The sequence below is a fragment of the Colossoma macropomum genome, unplaced genomic scaffold, assembly GCF_904425465.1.
Source record: "Colossoma macropomum unplaced genomic scaffold, Colossoma_macropomum, whole genome shotgun sequence".
NCBI lineage: Eukaryota > Metazoa > Chordata > Actinopteri > Characiformes > Serrasalmidae > Colossoma > Colossoma macropomum.
This window is the reverse complement of record NW_023494791.1, coordinates 571,374-590,916: the sequence shown is the minus strand read 5'-3', so window position 1 is coordinate 590,916 and position 19,543 is coordinate 571,374. Positions and strand designations below refer to the sequence as shown.

The window sequence follows — 19,543 nt, the reverse complement described above, 5'->3', positions numbered from 1 at the left end:
TGGGTCATTCTACAGAAACGTCCATTTTTGTGTCCGTAGCGTTTCAAAAAGGTTCTGTACGGAATCATGTACAGCACATTCTCCATCAGTCTGAAGACAAAATGCAACTCACACTGAGTTCATCATGTGTGGGACTTTGGTTTGATTTTAGCTGAAAGCTTTTCTCTGTGTTTTTCCAGCTGACGACTCTCCGCGGGGCGATTCTGGAGGATGCTGTTCCCTCCACAGCGAGGCACGGCACAGCGCGCGGCCTCCCGCTGAAGGAGGTGCTGGAGTACGTGGTTCCAGAGCTCAACATTCAGTGCCTCCGACTGGCCCTCAACTCCCCCAAAGTACCGGAACAGCTCCTCAAACTGGACGAGCAGGGGGTGAGTTCATCTCCACTCAGCACAGATTCCCAAAAAGCATATATAGACCTGCATTTAAACAGGTGGAATTACTGCTACTGAGTGCTGATTGGTTAGCATTACTGCTACTGAGTGCTAATTGGTTAGCATTACTGCTACTGAGTGCTGTTTGGTTAACATTACCTCTGCTGAGTGCTTATTGGTTAGCATTACTGCTACTGAGTGCTGATTGGTTAGCATTACCTCTGCTGAGTGCTGATTGGTTAGCATTACTGCTACTGAGTGCTGATTGGTTAGCATTACTGCTACTGAGTGCTGTTTGGTTAACATTACCTCTGCTGAGTGCTGATTGGTTAGCATTACTGCTACTGAGTGCTGATTGGTTAGCATTACTGCTACTGAGTGCTGATTGGTTAGCATTACTGCTACTGAGTGCTGTTTGGTTAGCATTACTGCTACTGAGTGCTGATTGGTTAGCATTACTGCTACTGAGTGCTGATTGGTTAGCATTACTGCTACTGAGTGCTGATTGGTTAACATTACTGCTACTGAGTGCTGATTGGTTACATTTATTTAAAGCAGGATGTAGCCATCTCTCTCCATCCTGTCTCTGGGTCAGTCTGAGCTGCTGGATGGCGCTGAACGGGTTAAACGCGTTTGAATCTCCGTGAGCGTCTGATTTAGATATGAAATCAAAGGGCAGAGCTGTTTTCCTGTCACCTCCTCACAGTCGGTGGTGCCTGTCAGGATGGGTTAAGATGTCCCCCCTGGTTCCCGCGAGGGGGAAGGACAGCCGATATCACTCTAAAGGTGAATCAATAGGAGCCTCTGTCTGACATTGATTTTTATTTTTTTCCTCCCTGCTCTTCATCACGCAGAGGAAATTCGAAAGAGGATTGAGTCATAAATCTGGAGAGCCGTATTAATTGATAGATGGTGGTGTCTGATTTCCTCTGCAGCGTAATTGGTGTTTTCGTTATTGGCCTGTGAGCGGCGTTTATGAGAGCTGTGGTTATCGTCTCTCCTGTGGGCTCTAAAGAGTCTGAGAGGGGAACCGAGCTGCTCATCTGACTCTTAAAGGATCTGTTTGTTAGATGAAGGCGAGACTCTTCAGGCAGAAATGGTCATTTAGGGTCCTGTCAGTCATTTTTCTGATTTTAGGATTTGAATTTATAACGTGTCTTTTTTAACCTGTGTTCCAAAAAGGTCAAAACTATAGAAATATATTTTTTTTAGCATATTTAGTAAATTTGCTTTCACTCGTATCGGACTGCATTTTCCAAAAGTTAGCAGCTTTAATGAGGCTTTAGCTCCGCCCACTCTCAGCACATCTGTGTCGTGTCACGTATCACTGAAAAGCTTTTAGAATCTGACTAGAACATACAGGTGTGCAGGGCTGGGTAGATCTAATAATACTGTGATCACAATTATTTAACACGATTACTCAAACATCAATTTAGTGAACTCAAAAGAAAAGGTTTTTAAACAGTGGATTTCCTTTAACTTTAAATGTAATTTTGCAGAAAAACAAAGAAAAAATACATTGAAATGAATAATATAATAACAATAAATGAAAATAAATAAGATCAGCTATGTTGTCGTGCATTTCCACAACCTACTGAAAACTACTAGACATGTACAAAAATAATAAATAAAAATAAATTAGACTGAAATAAACGAGCTGAGTTTGGGCTGTTAGGGAGGGGCGCTGTAAAGGAAAGGGGTGCACTGGGTTTATAACAGAAGACAAAATGAGACAATCAGTGTGAAACTGAATAATCGTTTGATCTTGATTATCTTCTTTTCATGATCACTGGAAGCCAAAATCTTAATTGAATATGATTTTGAATATGATATGATGGGGAATATGACTATATATTTTGTTATTGTGATTAATTATGTCACATTTCAATGCAGTATGTTCTTCTGAACATCGCGTGTGTTGTCGGTGCTTATAGACTCTGACCAACTGCATGTTGCGTTATAAAGAGAGTAAAATTAGTCAGTTTAACTGGATTTACTGACAAATATTGAATATAAATCACTGTATTCACAGTTTTTGATAGTATATTTTAACCGTAGCACTACTGGCTCTTTTTCTCTGTTCCAGCTGATCTGGTGTCTGAAAAATAAATATTGTGTATGATAAAAATTTCTTGAAGAATGGCGATATGAGATTTGTGCCGTATCGCCCAGCTGTGCTGATGTCTATTTCATTTTAAAGATAACATTCACACAAATGGTGACTGTGTTCTCTGTAATGTGGTTCCAGTTCTCATAACTAAAAAACAGTTTTCTCCACACTCAGAACTAAAAATCTGAGCTTCAAAGTCGCATTCATGAAATATTAATGCCTGCACACTTAAAGATGGTTCTGTTTAGAGCCAGGAGTTCTACATAGAACCTCTTTGTGTTTAAATGGTTCTTTGCATGGTGAAGTTGTTTTGATTCTAAATAGGACCTTCTTGATAATAGTTCCATATAGGACCAAAAAATGTTCTGCTGTTGCTACAGTGTCAAGCCTGTATACAATAGAAGAACCATTTTTGGTGCTATACAGAACCTATTTAAAAAGGTCCTGTGTAGAACCCATATATAACACACTGAAGAACCATTTCACCATGCATGCATTAAGCATGCAAATAGCTCTATATAGAACTCATTGTCCTGAATAGAACCACTCCCTTTTCTAAAGAACCCTTGGAGAACCCTCTTTTTTAAGTGTGTGTCTGAAGGATTTTACAGAAGGATGTTGTAATATTTGCTCATAACTAGATTTATGGTAGATTTTGTACTAAAAGACCTGAAAAATGTTTTATAATAACAGATTAAAGAATGAATGTTTCAGTGATCAGTTCTGTAAAGTTCTCTCTCTGGAGTGTCTTCACAATCAAACTAACATTTTAGCTAGAACATTATTCAAGAGCTAGATTTTTAGGGTTTAAAAACATGCAAATTTATACATATTTAAGTAGATAACTTCTCATTTGCATATCTAAATGTAACAAATACCAAAGATTCGTATATGAATGTCAGTGATTGGCTAAAGCTGATTGTGATGTCTGTCGTTTTGAAACGTGACCCTGTTCACCTGTGGGGTCTCGGCTGAACTGTGTTTGCTGGTGCAGTGACCTCAGAAGCAGCGACCTCAGAGAGGTTCTCATTCTGAGAGCAATGTGGAGGAGGAGGAGGACGAGGAGGAGGAGGAGGAGGTCTTGCTGGGTTTGTTTCTGAAATTTGAAAGACTTGCCTGCACACACTCCCATGTGAGTCATTATATCTGGTGAGTCATCATGTTTCCAGCAAACGGGTGACCAGTTTGACCCCTTGACAACATGGGAAACCAGAAAGTAACTCACAGCTGGAGCAGCACTTTTTTGGCAGTCATGTTTTGATCTGGTGTTTTCCCGCGAAGTCTTGGGGAATCTTGTTTGTGGATGTGGACAGCAGTGACCCTGTTGAACAGGGTCATACAGTTTCTTCGTGAAAAATTTGGGACCCATACATATATATTTAGCAGTCTCGCGGTTCCAGACATGATCTTGTAATGAGAACTAACTAATAACAGTTACTACCACAAACTGCAAGTTCTGAAAAGTTTTGGCTAAATGTGGAGAATGTAGTCTTATCAGGGTGGAAACAAACTGAGTGTGAAATTTCTAATCCAGTCTAACATCTCATGAAGGTGGAGCTCACAGTAGGGGGCGCTGTGTACACGTCAACATGGAAAGCAAGCCTGTCGTTGGCGCATGGATGGAGTGTAAGTTAGCACGGCTGAAAAGCCCCCAGTACATGCAGTAAGAATAAACGCTAACTCTTATAGAGAAAGCAGCTCTGTTAGTTTTACAGCTTGTCCTGCTTGTGTTTTTGATTGAACTCCAGACGTTAAAGAGCATGGACTGGAGGATATTGGGGGTGGGGTTTAGAAGGGGCGTGGCATTGTTAACGAAAGGTTTTGCCTCAGTCCAACACCAATAGTTTAACGAGACGTCCTCAGACGTGTATTCTTGTTACAAGATCACGTCTGGGCCTGCGAGACTAGATCTTCAGATGACAAGAGTAAAACAAATTTTAGCATATTTTAACATGATGATGATGATGATGATGATGATAACTTTATTTATAGAGCACTTTTCATACTGGGGGAAGCACAGAGTGCTTTAAAGACAGCTGATGAAGCTTTACAATAATAGAAGAAATTAAAATTGAGTTTGATTTTCCATTATGATTTTCAGTAACAGCAACAGAAAGGAATAAAAATGAATAAGCAGTTGGTGAGAGTATTAATATAAAATCATATGAATCAATAGCATTGATCAAATTACAAATAAATATAAACTATAAAACAGGATGTAGAAATGTAATACTTGTGTGGTTTAATGAAACAAAGTTATAATTTATTTCTACGTGATGATGATTAAGACTGATATATGTAAATGAGCTCTGTTCTGATTGGCTGCCTGGTTTGCACTCTATTAAATCTAGGTGAAATGTGCCTTTTCACTCCAGTGTGAGTGGGCGGGGCTGAACTGCTGTAGGCTGAATTGGTGGACAGATGTAAGTGATGTTTTGTCTGGACGCTTTGAAACTTTAACAGTGTCAATCAAACGCTTTTATTTTGTGATGTAAGTTTTACGGGCCCTTTAAACCAGGGGGCGCTCTCAGCACACGCCGGATTACTGTTCTCTGAATAATGCACGTATCCTCACATCCTCCCTGATAAACAGTGTGAAGCGGCCGACGCAGAGAGTGACAGAGCGGTAAACTGTTAGCAGGACACTGTGAGAAAGTGAGGGGAGGAGTGAGATAACACTCCCCGCAGCGTTAACTATCAGTGAGGAGAGGAGCTGAGAGGTCAGCAGATCCCGAGAGTGCTTCTGACCTCCTGCTTCTTCTCCTCCAGCCCAGATAAGGCCGGACACAAACGGAGAGAAACACTAAAAGTGTGTTTGGGGCTTCGGTCTTTGTACATTTGTACCAGTCAGTGCAGACATGATAAAACATTTCATATGATATTATCATTTTTTTTTGTGATTTGTATTTTATAAGTAAACATTGATCGCAAGAGATATGCACACAAATAACTTGCCTAGCTACAAAACCATTATTGTAAATAAATAACTACTACATAACGTGAAGATCTCCTCAGATGGTTAAATGAAATAAGCTTAATATAAAACCAGAGGAAAAACAATCACATCAACAGGTTCTCTGACCAGAACAGGTTCTTTTGCCATGTCTACATAAACATCACAGACATGAGTGTGGATCGCTGCGTTCCCTCCGTTATATAATCCTGTCCCTCTTTCTGAGTGTGATATTCCTGAAATAGTGTAATTTTGGACAGTGTCTTTATTAAACTGCCGCTCTGTAATGGTTCTGAATACAGTCCAGCAGCGATGTTGACCGCCCCAAAATGGCGGCGCCGTTGACGTTCCTGGCTGGACCCAACGTGGCATCCAGGTATGAATATCTATGGCTTCACCTAACAGTTCATAGCAGCTGTAGGTAGAGATGGACTGATCAGTATTTTTGGGGTCGATACTGATCGCCTTTCAGCACGGGGCTGGATGTCACATTCAAAGGCACAGTAAGCGATTCTGGAGAACCAGCGTTGATATTTGAACTCAATAGTAAAACAAATACACCCCCTCAGTGCTCCTTCAGAAGCTCCACCCCCCCAAATTCATGGACGCGTGTTGCCAAGGCAAACAACACTCTTTTAGGTCCTCATGGCCATAAAGCTCTTCACAAACACTGTACAAACAAAAACCAGTGAGCAAACTGCCACTGCATTCGCCACTGAGAAGCCAACCAGCTAGGATTAGCTAGAACAAACAGTTTTCAAAAAGGTTCTATATAGAACCACAACACATTCTCTGTTAATTTGAGGAGCCATTTCACAAAGCATAGGACCCTTTAAGCATGCAAATGGTTCTTTGAATGTTCTTGGTTCTATATAGAACCATTGTCTTTACTAAAGAACCTTTGAAGAACCATCTTTTTAAAGACTGTATGCAAACGTGACATCGTAACAGGAAATGAACCCTTTTTGGTGCTAAACATATAACACGTTCTCCATCAATCTGAAGAACCTTTTCACAACACAAAGAACTGTTTACGCATGCAAATGGTTCTTCGAGTGTTTTTGGTTCTATATAGAACCATATTCTTTGCTAAAGGACCCTTGAAGAACCATCTTTTTTAAGAATGTAGCCAAACATCTGGTACACACAGCCTTCTGATGAGCATCCAAACGCAGCATTGATCAGTACTGACCCGTCCAGGAACATCCAGCTCCTGAACCTCTTACCTTCCACACCTTAATCACTGTGATGCTCAGTAATGAAGTTCACACTGTGAATTCTGGTAGTTTTAATAATAATAGTTTTAATATTTCTTTGTGTGGAATATCTCACACGCTCTATAAGGCGCCCGCTGAGTCATGAAGCTCCTTCCTTTCATACTCCTGATCTGTCATTCTCTTATGACTCTGTAACTCCACGGTGGAAACTGGACGCGACACGCTGACCGAGCAGGTGGTCTTTGTCTGAGGGGGAGCTGTGAGAAAGAGCACCTGGGTGACATATTAATGGACCCTGTCTGTCACCCAACGAGACCTCAAAATCAGCTCAGAGTCGTTTTCAGGAAAGGAAATGGATCACATTACAGTCACAACAGGATTGTTTACATCTCACACCCTGAATTATGGTGGAATTCCTCTTCAACCTAGAAAGGATCTGAACACAGAGTGATTCAGAGCGGTTTGGTGTGAAACGATTCAGATGTCTTTACAGTGGTGGTGATAGGAACCAGGGGTCGCCATGACGACAACACAGATATAGACATTTTATTTACTATCCAGAACCACCAGTGAACCTACACGAGTCTTCTGAGTTTATATGGAATGTTGATGATGGAAAATAGTGGAAAATCTGAAATAATAAGTTTTCTTTGGGGACTATTTTGCCTCACGGCGCCCTGAATGTATCCCTCCACCATGAATGGAGTTTAAGTTCTCTAAACTATCATAAAACAGTGTCTCAGTCATCAGGCAGTGAATTCATAACCATTTCATGTAGGAACTTTCTGTGAGGGAGCTTTTAGAGGTGGACGTCTGGTTCCTATCACCACCACTGTTCTGACTCAGTTCTGACTCGGTAAGTTTATCTAGAACAGAGCGTTTCACACCAAACCGCTCTGAACCGCTCTGAACCACTCTGAAACGCTCTGTTCATGTCTTAACCAGTTAATTATGCCTCTCACAGTGTAGTCATGGACTCGGTCTTGGAGCTGCTTTTGCACTCTGTAGTCTTGTTATCCATTCTAAATAAGTAAATAAGTGTTTGGGCTGGACTGATATGGTTCATAGGTCACTGATCATATGGGCTGATGATGAAGATCCACAGATTTGTCCGTATCAGCAGAACTCATAATGTGCTGACTTGCTTTGTTAGCATCTTATTCGTATACCAGACTGTAAGTCAGCTGATAAGCTACCTTATGACTTCTCTGACTCGTAGTCACAGCCTGCTCACGTCTGTTACAGCAGTACTGTAAATAAACACCATCATGGTGGACATAACATCATTTAAAAAGCTTCTGAACTGGTGGTGTAATGATGGATGTGATGCAGCTGCATTGATTGTAAATGAAAAATAACGATACTGAATCAGTCAGAAACAGTTTTATGCTGCTAAGCTAACAGGTTGCAATATATTAACAAAACTAAATGGTTTAAACAAATCTGTGTCTTATTCTCCTCAGTCGCCTCTCTGGCAGCCTTTTCACGCTAACTGCAGTTGTGAATCACAGAGGAGCCCCACTGTGAGAGGTTTGTACGCCTCTGCTGGTCATAAGGCAGACCACAGCTCAGAGCTCTGGCTTTAATTTAGCTTTGACTTTGACGAGTCAGCGCTCTGTAGTGTGGTTAGCTAATAACCACATAACGCTGATGCACACAGTGCAGTTGGCTGTTGAGCTGCACCAGTCAGAGACTTCTTTAACTCACCTGTCAGTCACTCTGTTTTCCCTTAGCTAGCGTGATATCAGTGGCGATAGCAGTGAAGAAAGAAGCGTTCTAAAAAACCGAGAACACAAAGGCATCACACGTCTACAGCCCTGTTTCTGAAAGAGTTGGGACGCTGTGCAAAATGTAAATAAAACAAATGCAATGATGGGCAAATCATTTAAACCCTATATTTCATTGCAAACAATACAAAGACAACATATCAAATGTTGAAACTGAGAAATTTTGTTTTTTGAAAAATATTTGCCCATTTTGAATTCAATGCCAACAAGTTGGGACAGGGGGCAACAAAAGGCTGGTGAAGTCGTGTAATGCTGAAAACACAGCTGGTGGAACATCTCACAACTTATTATAATAATTATCACTCACTGAAAACATTTGGTGCATTATAAAGTGAAAAATATGACAAATGAGACTGAAATCCTGTATCAAACAACAACAGGAAAACATTTCTCTTTCTAATCTACAGCAGCGTCTCCTCAGTTCCCAAACGCTTACAGAGTGTGTTAAAGAAGAGGTGATGACCTCATCCCTGTGCATTTCAGCTCTCAGTGAAGCTTCTATTTCACCAGCTTCTTGTTCAAATTGTCCCATTCCACCTTAAAAGGTGCAGCAGTCAAGATCACATTCGGCGCCTCAGCTTCTTGTTCGAATTTTCCCGTTACACCTCAAAAGGTGCACGTGCAGTGCTGTGTGAGTGGTCACTGTCTGGGGAGGGCAAAACAAAACGTGGGGAGGGCCGAAGTTAGCAGACCACTTTTTGAATTCGATGTACTGACGTCTACAGCAGTTTAGCTCCACCTACTCACACTGAAGTTATGAGGAGTGTTTCACCCTGGACTACTTTTTGAATGAAACACAATACAGGGCAGCCAGTCAGGTCAGAGCTCATTTACATACATCAGTCTTAAAGGCACAGCCTGATTAATTCTAAGGGATAAAGAGAGGCTTAACAATGATCATGTAGACATGAATGATGATACTAAAGCAACAAAAACACCCAAATCGGTCGGTCTCTAATAAATACACAGTCACAGCAGAGCAGGACTCGAGACAGAGAGTCTGTGGAGAGCAGAGCGGCTGGACTGAGTGGGCAGTTGGCCGGTTCGTAGCCTCGGGCCTCAGAGAAGTACAGATGTCACAATAGTGGCCGGCGGACTGATGGGTGCACAAAAGCACAGTGATGTCACTGAGAGCTTCAGATGGCGTTACATAAAGCACTCGACTCGGAAAGAGACGGCGTCCCTCGTCAGTGTCCCCAAACCCTGTCTCAGCTTTTCTGTCTCTATCTCTCCATTCTCTGTCCTCTCACCCCCCCCCTCTCTCTCTCTCTCTCTCTCTCTCTCTCTCTCTCTCTCTCCCCCATCTCGTCCGCTCAGTCTCTCCCCCATCTCGTCCGCTCAGTCTCTCGCTGTGAGGGTTGTGCCGGGTTGTGATATGAGGCTATTACCCGTCGTCCCCAGCCACAGTCCACATTTCGCCTACCGCAGACGCTGACCCTCTGGCCTGAGTGCTGCTTTATTTTTCCCTTTTAACGAACCTTGTTTAGTCAGACATTTAACTAAAGCCCTGTTTGTACTTAATACTAAAGGATAATTCCACCAGAGTATCTAAATTTTATTAATAAATCAAATGGTTGAGATGTAAACAGAGTCAGAGTGGTTTGAGGTGAAAAGGCTTGTGGTAGAGAAGCGTACACAGTGGTAGTGATTGTTTATGTGCATTTGCTCTAGTCTTTGCAGACACTATGATGTCTGTCATTGTTATTGATCTGCCGTAATTTGTTTGGACGAGTAGAAACTTAATATATAACCATACAGCGCCGACACTGCACGACTCATTAAACGGCTTTATTACTGTCACCATCGATATTGATGTTCACTACTGAAATGGCATTAAGTTTGTGGAGAAATGTATTCTGAGTAGTTTAGGGCTTAAAATTCAGGACTCTAGACTCGACTCAAGACTTCTCTACTGACTCAGGACTTGAATTCAGACTTGGCAGTTAAATCGAGACTTGACTGTACTGACTCAGGACTTAATCGAGACTTCACTGTCTTGACTCAGGACTTTAATTGACTTAAATTGAGACTTTTCTGTACTCACTCAGGACTTGAATCGAGACTTGACTGTACTGACTTGGGACTTGAATCGAGACTTACCTGCACTGCCTCGGGACTTGAATGGAGCCTTGAATGTAGTTCCTTTTTCAAAACACCTGAGCGTTTTATTACTGATGTATTCTTGTTAGTTAGTATAAATATAACTTATATATGAACGTTTCATTTGCTGTTGCCACAAATTCTTAATTTTGGTTGTACGATCCTTAAGCTTAGAGGCCAGAGTGTCCAGTCTGTTTATCTGTCCACTCCTGCATGATAAGTTTAAAAGTCCAGTACCAGCCATGCTGAAGCCTTTTCCAGCTGAGAGGCGGATTTGGCTGACTCTGTTCCCTTCGAGGCTGCTGATTTGGAAATGAAGAGACAGTGACAGAATCCATTACGTCACCATCGCAGCGCTCGCATCAAATTCGTGTTCATTTAGCTTCATTTAAATCAGTTGTGTTTGTACAGCGGACAATTCCGCAGCACTGAGGACGATGAGGGTGACAGTGACACGGACGCCGACTCTCACTGACTCGTATTTTTGCCTGTTCAGTCTGCTGAATAGACGTCATTAGATTATTCCTTCTTTTGTCAACAAGCTCCGACAGAACATCAGGACTGTTCTCCGCGTTCTCCCAAAGTGCTAAAGCTTGTTGAGTAACTGCTACACCGACTCTTCAAGCCACTTCATCATCTCCGCTGCACTACATTAGCCGAGCATGGGCAGCCACCGGCCGAGTCACTGACTCCTCCCTGATCCACAGCGGTTCGCTCAGGGTTCTTCAGAGGTCACCATGACAACCACCACGGTTCCACGCTGGGTGCACTCGGCTCATGTAAGAGAGGAGCTCTGCAGCGACTAAAGAGCAGCTCAGTCACACCGAGGACTCTCAGCTGGGGCTCAATACTCCAGCGTTTGTTTTAGAATTCGTTTATTGTTCATTTAGTATTCGATTATTTGTTAGTATTTGATTATCTGTTTAGTAATTAAGTGCTTCGTCACACCTAATCCAGAAAAAAAAAGATCTTAAAATAAATGGGTAACACTTTAATGTGTGGCAGCTTTCATAAAGCTACACTGCAATAAATTAATTATTAATATTAACAAGAGAAATCGTCTTAAATCTCGTCTAAATATCTAATATTTCTCATTTTGAGATGGTTGCATAAATAAGATTGTATAACTTATTTCTAGATGTTTTTGCTTGTTTAAGGTGATTTTATTGAGTAAAACTATCACAATAATTGCAGATAATTTTGCTTGTTTCTAACACATTTCTTAAAATTATCAAAAAATCTATAAAGAAAAAGACAATGTTAGATATAACAATTAGATTTAAGACCATTTTACTTGCCAAGATACCATTTTTTTGCCGTGTTCGTGACACACGCTCTTAAAGAAGCTTTTTAAAGGGTTCTTTAGTAACAATGGTTCTATGCAGAACCATGAACACTCAAAGAACTGCATTTGCATGCTTAAATGGTTCTTTGCATGGTTAAATCATTCTTCTAATTGATGGAGAATGTGTTGTAGGTGGTTCTATGTAGCACGTCTTTAAAAAGGGTTCTACATACCACCAAAAAGGGTTCTGCTATTGTGTACAAGCTTGACATCGTGACAATAGCAAAACCCTTTTTGGTGCTATGTGAAACCCTTTTCAAAGAGGGTCTGTGTAGAACCATCTGTTTTAAGAGTGTACGTAAGCTAGTAATAACAGCTGACATAAACCCCTTATAAACATTAATGAAGGCTTTATTTCAACAGGTGTCCTTTGTCATGTCAACTTAACACCTGTCATAACAGGTGACGCTGATGTTTTTCTGTCATTGGGTTGAGTTCGGCCTCTTTCCTGGATGAAATGGCGGCACATTATGACAGCTGAGAATATCCAACTATGAACATTATGTAGTGTGAATGAATATGCATTTGTGTTTAGGACGTTCCTGCTGCAGTGTGAGGAGAGAGGACTGTAATCAAAGAGTAGCAGTTCATAAATAAACATGCATAAATAATTACCCTGCTGAAAAAGGACTGTTATAAAAAATCTAATGGTTTTGCATTCTAATGGGAATTGGCTTAATGGTTTCCAATAAAGACCACTAGTACACTTCATAGTTTCTATGTTTAATTCAGCAGTGCAGGACAGTGTAACTGCTGTGGTGCATCTACAGCAACCATACAGTGCCAATCAAACGCTGTCCATATGCGGCGAGTGACCCAACAGCAGCAGTGACTGTAATGAACAGTGAATAAGTGTATTATATGACTGTTATATGACGGATCTGCTCATAAATCTGCTGGGGGGATTTGGGTGTCCTCCCACACAGACTCCCTGCTCAGACACTGGGGGCCTGTGAGGGATAACATTTCATTAACCCTCTGTGGTCCGAGGTCATTCTCTCTCGATCTGTTCATCTCTTCTTAAACTCTCCTTTAAAGCTCTTCATATATCATGATCCTCATATGTTTCATATCTAAATGCTCCGTTATCTTCATCACTACTTTCCAAAACCGCTGCAGCAGCTTCAGCAGCTGTAAACTCTCTGCACGCCGTTTCACACGAGTCTCCGATGTGGACTGAATGAAGGATGAAGGGTTTCCAGCGTGACGGTCAGTCCTTAGTGATTTCCTGAGTGTCCATTGGTCAGTTTCACACAGAATGTAGATGGACGCACGAATCCACCAGTTCCACACGGTGAGAGGCAGATGACGTGTATCTCAGCCCCTCTTCATAGGCTCATAACTCCGGATGTGAGTGTCGTATGATCTCGAGATAAGATGGAATGGAAAGGGCGACTCTACAGATTCAGGAAGTGTTTGAACTGGATTTCTGAGCTGGATCATCACAAAGATACAGACACAGATATAGAGACAGAGGATTTGACCTGCTGACCTGAGGGTTAAACTGTTTACTCGGCGCATTTTGTTCAGTATTTTTTGTTCAGAAAATGTTTAGCTGTTGTTTAGTTATTGGAGCTCTTTGTGAGCCGTGAGCTGCTCTTGTTGGCAAAATCTCCTAAATCCAATTTTCTGGTTAACTGACTCTTGATGGAAAGGAGGATGACGCTGTTCAGTCCATCGTGGGATGTTGTGGGCATTCTGTGGCTTTGTGTGAGTAAATAAACATTCTGCAGTGGACGCTGCTGATACACTAGTGGAGCTTCTCCCAGATTCCCGGATCATGTTACACCTCTTTTTCAGAGTCCACTGCCTTCCAGTCTGGTTGTCCTGCTGGATTGTCTGTTTGCATTCCCCGTATAAAAGAGGGTGAGAGGTCACGGTCAGCCAGTTCATGATGCCCTGAGGGTCTTGTTAAAGGGAGGACTGGTCTCAGATTCACTCCTGTCAGCTCAGATATTAACTGTGTAGAATCACTTTCTGATTGCTTTTCCTTGCTGTGCTCCATTTTCCTCTGAGAACAGCCTGTGTGGAGTCTGTGTTCATCTCCAGTTGCTGATTTTGTTTTTCTTATTTCTTATTACCTTTTATTTTTAGTAGCAGATTTTTAGAGTGTGATTTCTTGTACATTTTTAAAACTGTCGTCCTGACGCACAAATTAAAGGTGCAGTGTGTAAAATTTAGGGGGGTCTTTTGTCAGAAATGTGTTCATTAGTATTTAATCACCTGTAACTACGAATCGTTGTGTGTTCGTTATCTTAGAATGACCCTTCATATCTACATAGCGAGCAGCTCCTCTTCAACAGAGGCCGCAATGATGTGCCGCCATGTTTCCACAGTAGCCCAGAGTGGACAGACCAAACACTGCCTCTAGAGGGCGCCTTTCATGCTTTCACACTGAAGCGGCAGCTTGAATTTGGTGGCGCTGTAGCTCCGGTTGGAAGATGTGGAAAGAAGAAGAATCAGTGGCTGCTGCCGATGCTGCCTGAACATTCTGTGTGTTGTGAGAAGTTTAGACAAATGCTTATTATTTAGCACAAGAGAAAGTGAGAGAGGGTGAATCCACACCGTCAAAGAAAAGAAAACATGATAGGAGCAAAACGAAATCGGGACAGACGACGTCAGAAAACCTGACTGCCACCGCAGGTTCTGCTACACGCTTGGAAAGGGAGGGGTGAGGGAGGGGATTCAGCTGGCACCTTTAACTACTGACCTGAAGTGTATCATTGCTGATGGAACAAAACCTTGGAAACTCTACAGGAAAAAGAACATGCTTAACTTAAGTTAATGTAGCAAGATTTTATTATTTTATTATTTTATTATATAAGTCATTTTAGAGCATTTCTATTGGTCCAATTATTATAGAAAACTTGGACACAGTGAAAGGAGCAGCTGGCACTTTTAGATCATGGGAAAAAAAAAAACAGAAAATGACAAAAGCATGTTTAAAGAACTCGTATAGCTAAGCGCCTCTTTATTTTCCCATAGAAATCCATTCATGTGCTTTGGATCCAATCAGGAGCCGACAAACTTGAAGAAACCGTACGACTGATATAGACATTTACATTACAGTACGTTTATCAGACGCTCTCATCCAGAGCGACTTACAGTTTGATCATTTTACACAGGTAGGTGAAGGTGGTGTTAGGAGTCTTGACCAAGGACTCTTATTGGTATATTGTAGGGTGCTGACCCAGTCTACAGCGTAGGAGGTGGAGGTGTGACCCACTACACTACACTGACCACTCAGACATCCAAGAAAGAGTTCCTTTAATGTAGTCTACACCTTTAAAAGGCCGTTAAAGGGTTCTTTACCAAAGACAATGCTTATATGTAAACTGACCACTCAAAGAACCATATAATTGGTTCTTTGCATGGTGAAATGGTTCTTCTCTATGATAGGAAGTTGGTTGTCATTTTTTTTTTAACAAGATGCCACAATTATTAGCATATCTACCAATCATCATGTCGCACTAAACCCACAGTTTTAAAGTTCTAGTCTAGTGCTAAGCAGTACAGAAGCAAAGTGGAGCTGCTGCGCTGGTTGCCGGTATAAAAGGCTACATCAGTTGACACAGGACAGTTTTCATGCACCACGTCGTGCTGACTGTGTTGTGTTCCGTTTGCTGTGGAAGATAAACCAGCAGTATTTTCCTGAATCGGTAGATCTTTGGTGGTTTGCTGTAGATGCTGGTTTTATTGGGTCATCTTGTGCAGCACTGAGATTGGAACAGTTTGTTCTGAAGTCTTTTCTGTGATATTGTAATATTGTTACATGCGCTGTTTGTGTTGAACCTCTCGCTGTTTTTAAAGCAGATGTGTGTCTTGAACGTCGTGTTTGTGTCCTTTTTGTTTTTGCAGCTGAGTTTCCAGCACAAAGTGGGCGTTCTGTACTGCAAGGCGGGTCAGAGCACAGAGGAGGAAATGTACAATAACGAGAGCGCAGGGCCTGCGATGGAGGAATTCCTGGACCTGCTGGGTCAGAGAGTGCGACTGAAGGGCTTCACCAAGTACAGAGCACAGCTGGACAATAAGAGTGAGTACACAAACACACCAACAAGTCCACCTCCATGTATCTGCACTCTCTGTCCACTTTATCAGCTCCACTGACTGTATAGTTTCACTCTGTAGTTCTACAGTTACAGACTGTAGTCCATCTGTTTCTCTGATACTTTGTTACCCTGTTCTTCAACGGTCAGGACCCCCATGGACCCTCACAGAGCAGGTACTATTTGGTTGGTGGATCATTCTCAGCACTGCAGTAACACTGACGTGGTGGTGGTGTGTTAGTGTGTGTTGTGCTGGTCTGAGTGGATCAGACACAGCAGTGCTGCTGGAGTTTTAAACACCTCAGTGTCGCTGCTGGACTGAGAATAGTCCAGCAACAGCGTCCTCTGGCCACTGATGAAGGACTAGAGGATGACCAGCACAAACTGTGCAGCAGCAGATGAGCTATCACCTCTGACTTTACATCTACAAGGTGGACTGACAAGGTAGGAGTGTCTAATAGAGTGGACAGTGAGTGGACACAGTGTTTAAAAACTCCAGCAGCACTGCTGTGTCTGATCCACTCGTACCAGCGCAACACACACTAACACACCACTACCACATCAGTGTTACTGCAGTGCTGAGAATGATCCACCACCCAAATAGTACCTGCTCTGTGAGGGTCCATGGGGGTCCTGACCACTGAAGAACAGGATAAAAGGGGGCTAACAAAGTATGTAAAGTACAATAATCTCACTATATTGGCAGATAATTTAACTTGTAAAATAAAATTAAACATAATATGAGATAATTAAACTTACTAAAATCACATACTAGAAATAAGTTACATAATCTTATAAGCTTACAACATTCTCAGCATGAGAAACATTAGTTATGTTTATTAGATTTAAGATCATTGCAAAATTTTTTGCAGTGTAATAAATTTAACTGATCGTTTATCTTTGATAGTTTTAGTTGACTAAATTTCATTCTGTGGGTTCTGTGTTGTCACACTCAGCTACGCTGCAAATGAGGGTCACCCTAAACAAGCATCAGCTAAGGTTGATTGATTGATTGATTGATTGATTGATTGATTGATAGTCTGATCCCTTAAGGAGTACTATAACATGCTTAATTGAAATGCTTCCTTCATTAAATATGAAGCGGTCAGTGGTTTAGCCCAGTCATGGCCTGTGGGAATAATTTTAATTTATTTTTCATTTTGCTTTAATTTTTTATTGATTTGATAATCTAATTCTAAACAACTTTATCGCTGCGTCCAGTCGGTCTTTTTCCTTTAGACCAGCCATTTTCACATCTTCACCTCTGAGCCCTTAGAGAACCTTGTTTATCTGATCAGGTTTATTGAGCGTTTATATTTAACCTCCCCCCCCAACCTGGTGACACGTGCGGAGAGCTCACCTGTGCTGTAGATCAGAGGTGATGGTGCGAGGAGGGAGGTGGAGGAGAAGCAGCTGTCTCGACTTGCTGTCACTATAACTCACCGCTGACTCGTCCAGATGCCCGGCTAGCATGCCGTCCACTGAACTTTGACTTGCTGTTGTCTACAGTAAAGGTCGCCGGATGGCCGAGTCGCGTGTCGCAGTAGCTTTATGTTTATGTTTGTGTATGTTTGTGGTCTCTTTACTGTCTCTCTGTTCTGCATCTCTCTGTAATTGATTGGCCGCCAACGTCCGGTTCGTGCCCTTGTTGAAGGTCAGCGTCAGAAACCGGGGTTTGTCTCCGTCTCGGCTGTGTTGTGTTGTCGTGTCTGTCTGACTGAGCCTCATGTCTCCTCCTATTACAGCGGATTCCACCGGCACCCACTCGCTCTACACTACCTACAAGGACTACGAGCTGATGTTCCACGTGTCCACCCTGCTCCCGTACACCCCCAACAACAGGCAGCAGGTCAGTGTCCTCATTCTGGGGTCTTAAAGGGGCCATATCCTGCATTTTTTTTCTCCGTTTTATTTCTTCCACTCACGATGATTGTGTTGTTTTACACTACAGTGAAAACATCATAAGTCTAGTCAGTATATCTAATATTTCTCATTATGACACTGTTGTAAGAATTTTATATGATCATTGAACTTTGTAGACGTTTTTTACTTGTTTGAAGTCATTTTGTCTTATAAAAGTCTTTTATTCCAGTGGCAGATGATTTTACTTGTTTTAAGCTTTACTTTATACAATAAACAAAATTATCTTAATAATAATTTTTGGAACAAATACAATGTTCGGTCAATGAAATACTTTCACCTGAAAAAACTGCTTAAAAGAATGTCTAGAAATACGTTGAATAATCTTACAACATCCTCACAACGATCTCATAATGAGAAATATTAGATATGTTGTCCAGATTTAAGATGTTTTAACTCACTAAGCCTTAATTTTTTTAGTGTTTGTACCAAAAACAGCCATAATTCATTTCTACATGACTGTTTTCCTTTAGCCATGTTTCAGTCATTGTGCTTTTATGTGATATGACAGTGTGGTACCGCTTGCATGTGCTGACTTTTTTCTTTAAGGCTTACTGAAAGATGAATTGGTTCATTTCATTTATCAATAAGTTTTAGATACAGCGCCAGCGCAGACTTTGGTCGTTTGATTTGTTTTGCTATTCTATTCTGTTAATTTTAATTTTTATTTATTTTTATTGTTGTTTGTTCCTTCATTATTTTAAACAATTCCTAAGTGTTTATTTAGTTTTGTTAGTTGATTGAATTTCATTCTTGTTTTCAATCCCTGTGTATTCTTTGCTCTTATACTGGGCTAAGCTGCAAATGAGGGTCACACTAAACAAGCCTGAACAAAGGTTGACTGATTGATTATCTGATGTTTTTAGGCTCACTGAAAGGTTCTTAATTAAAGTGCTTCATCCATTAAATAACCAAACGGTCAGTGGTTTAGCCCAGTCCTGTTCCGTAAGAATAATGAGAATTTCATTTGAAATTAAAATGGAGATTGAAGCATTTTCAGAAACAATGAATACAGAACAGTAAAGTGCTGAAAACAGTTTCCCCCAGTGTTTCAGAGCTGAAGGTGTCCAATCGAAATCCAATCCTGTTCTGCTGCACATTTTCAGCACCTTTTTTGGTGTTTTATATGTTGTTTTCTTTTGACCACTGAATATAAAAGTCACAATAGAATCAAACCAGATTGTAGAATTAAGTAGAATTAAAGCGGAATATTAACCCTCCAATTTCTTTGGGGTCAGTTTGACCCCATTCAGTGTTTAACGTCTGTTTTGACTTTTTTTATGTGACACAAATTTGGGTAACAGTTTTGATTATGATCATTTTCTGCAGGTTTAAAAGGAGGATTAAAATATTAAAGCTTTATTCCTCGACTGAATCTATATCTGGATAAACGAGTGTGTTTGTGAAGATTTTAGTTTTAGGCTTTGAGTTGGGGGGTGGGTGATATGGCACAAATATCATGATGCATGACACTTTATGAAGACGTTTTCATGATACATGATACTGATCACCATATTTTCACACTCAGACACACATGATTCACCAGCAGCACCACAATTAAAAACTGCTCTCAGAAACTCTGATTATTATTCAGACTTTCTCACACTGAGCTGCACTGAAACTGGTTCAGCAGGACTGATTGTGTTCTTGTTTTTAAGAAACCTTCATATGATGGTATGATGGATATGATATTC

At 41.2% G+C, this 19,543-nt stretch overlaps 1 protein-coding gene across 1 annotated transcript in view; it reads left to right on the top strand.

Annotated features, from left to right (window-relative positions):
- The window catches only part of LOC118810079 (signal-induced proliferation-associated 1-like protein 2), a 183,621-nt gene that overhangs the window by 74,762 nt on the left and 89,316 nt on the right, over positions 1–19,543 (top strand). The window contains exons 4-6 of the mRNA XM_036573604.1: positions 180–368; positions 15,742–15,916; positions 17,675–17,778. Coding sequence (XP_036429497.1) covers positions 180–368; positions 15,742–15,916; positions 17,675–17,778 — 468 coding nt within the window. The remainder of the gene's footprint in view (positions 1–179; positions 369–15,741; positions 15,917–17,674; positions 17,779–19,543) is intronic.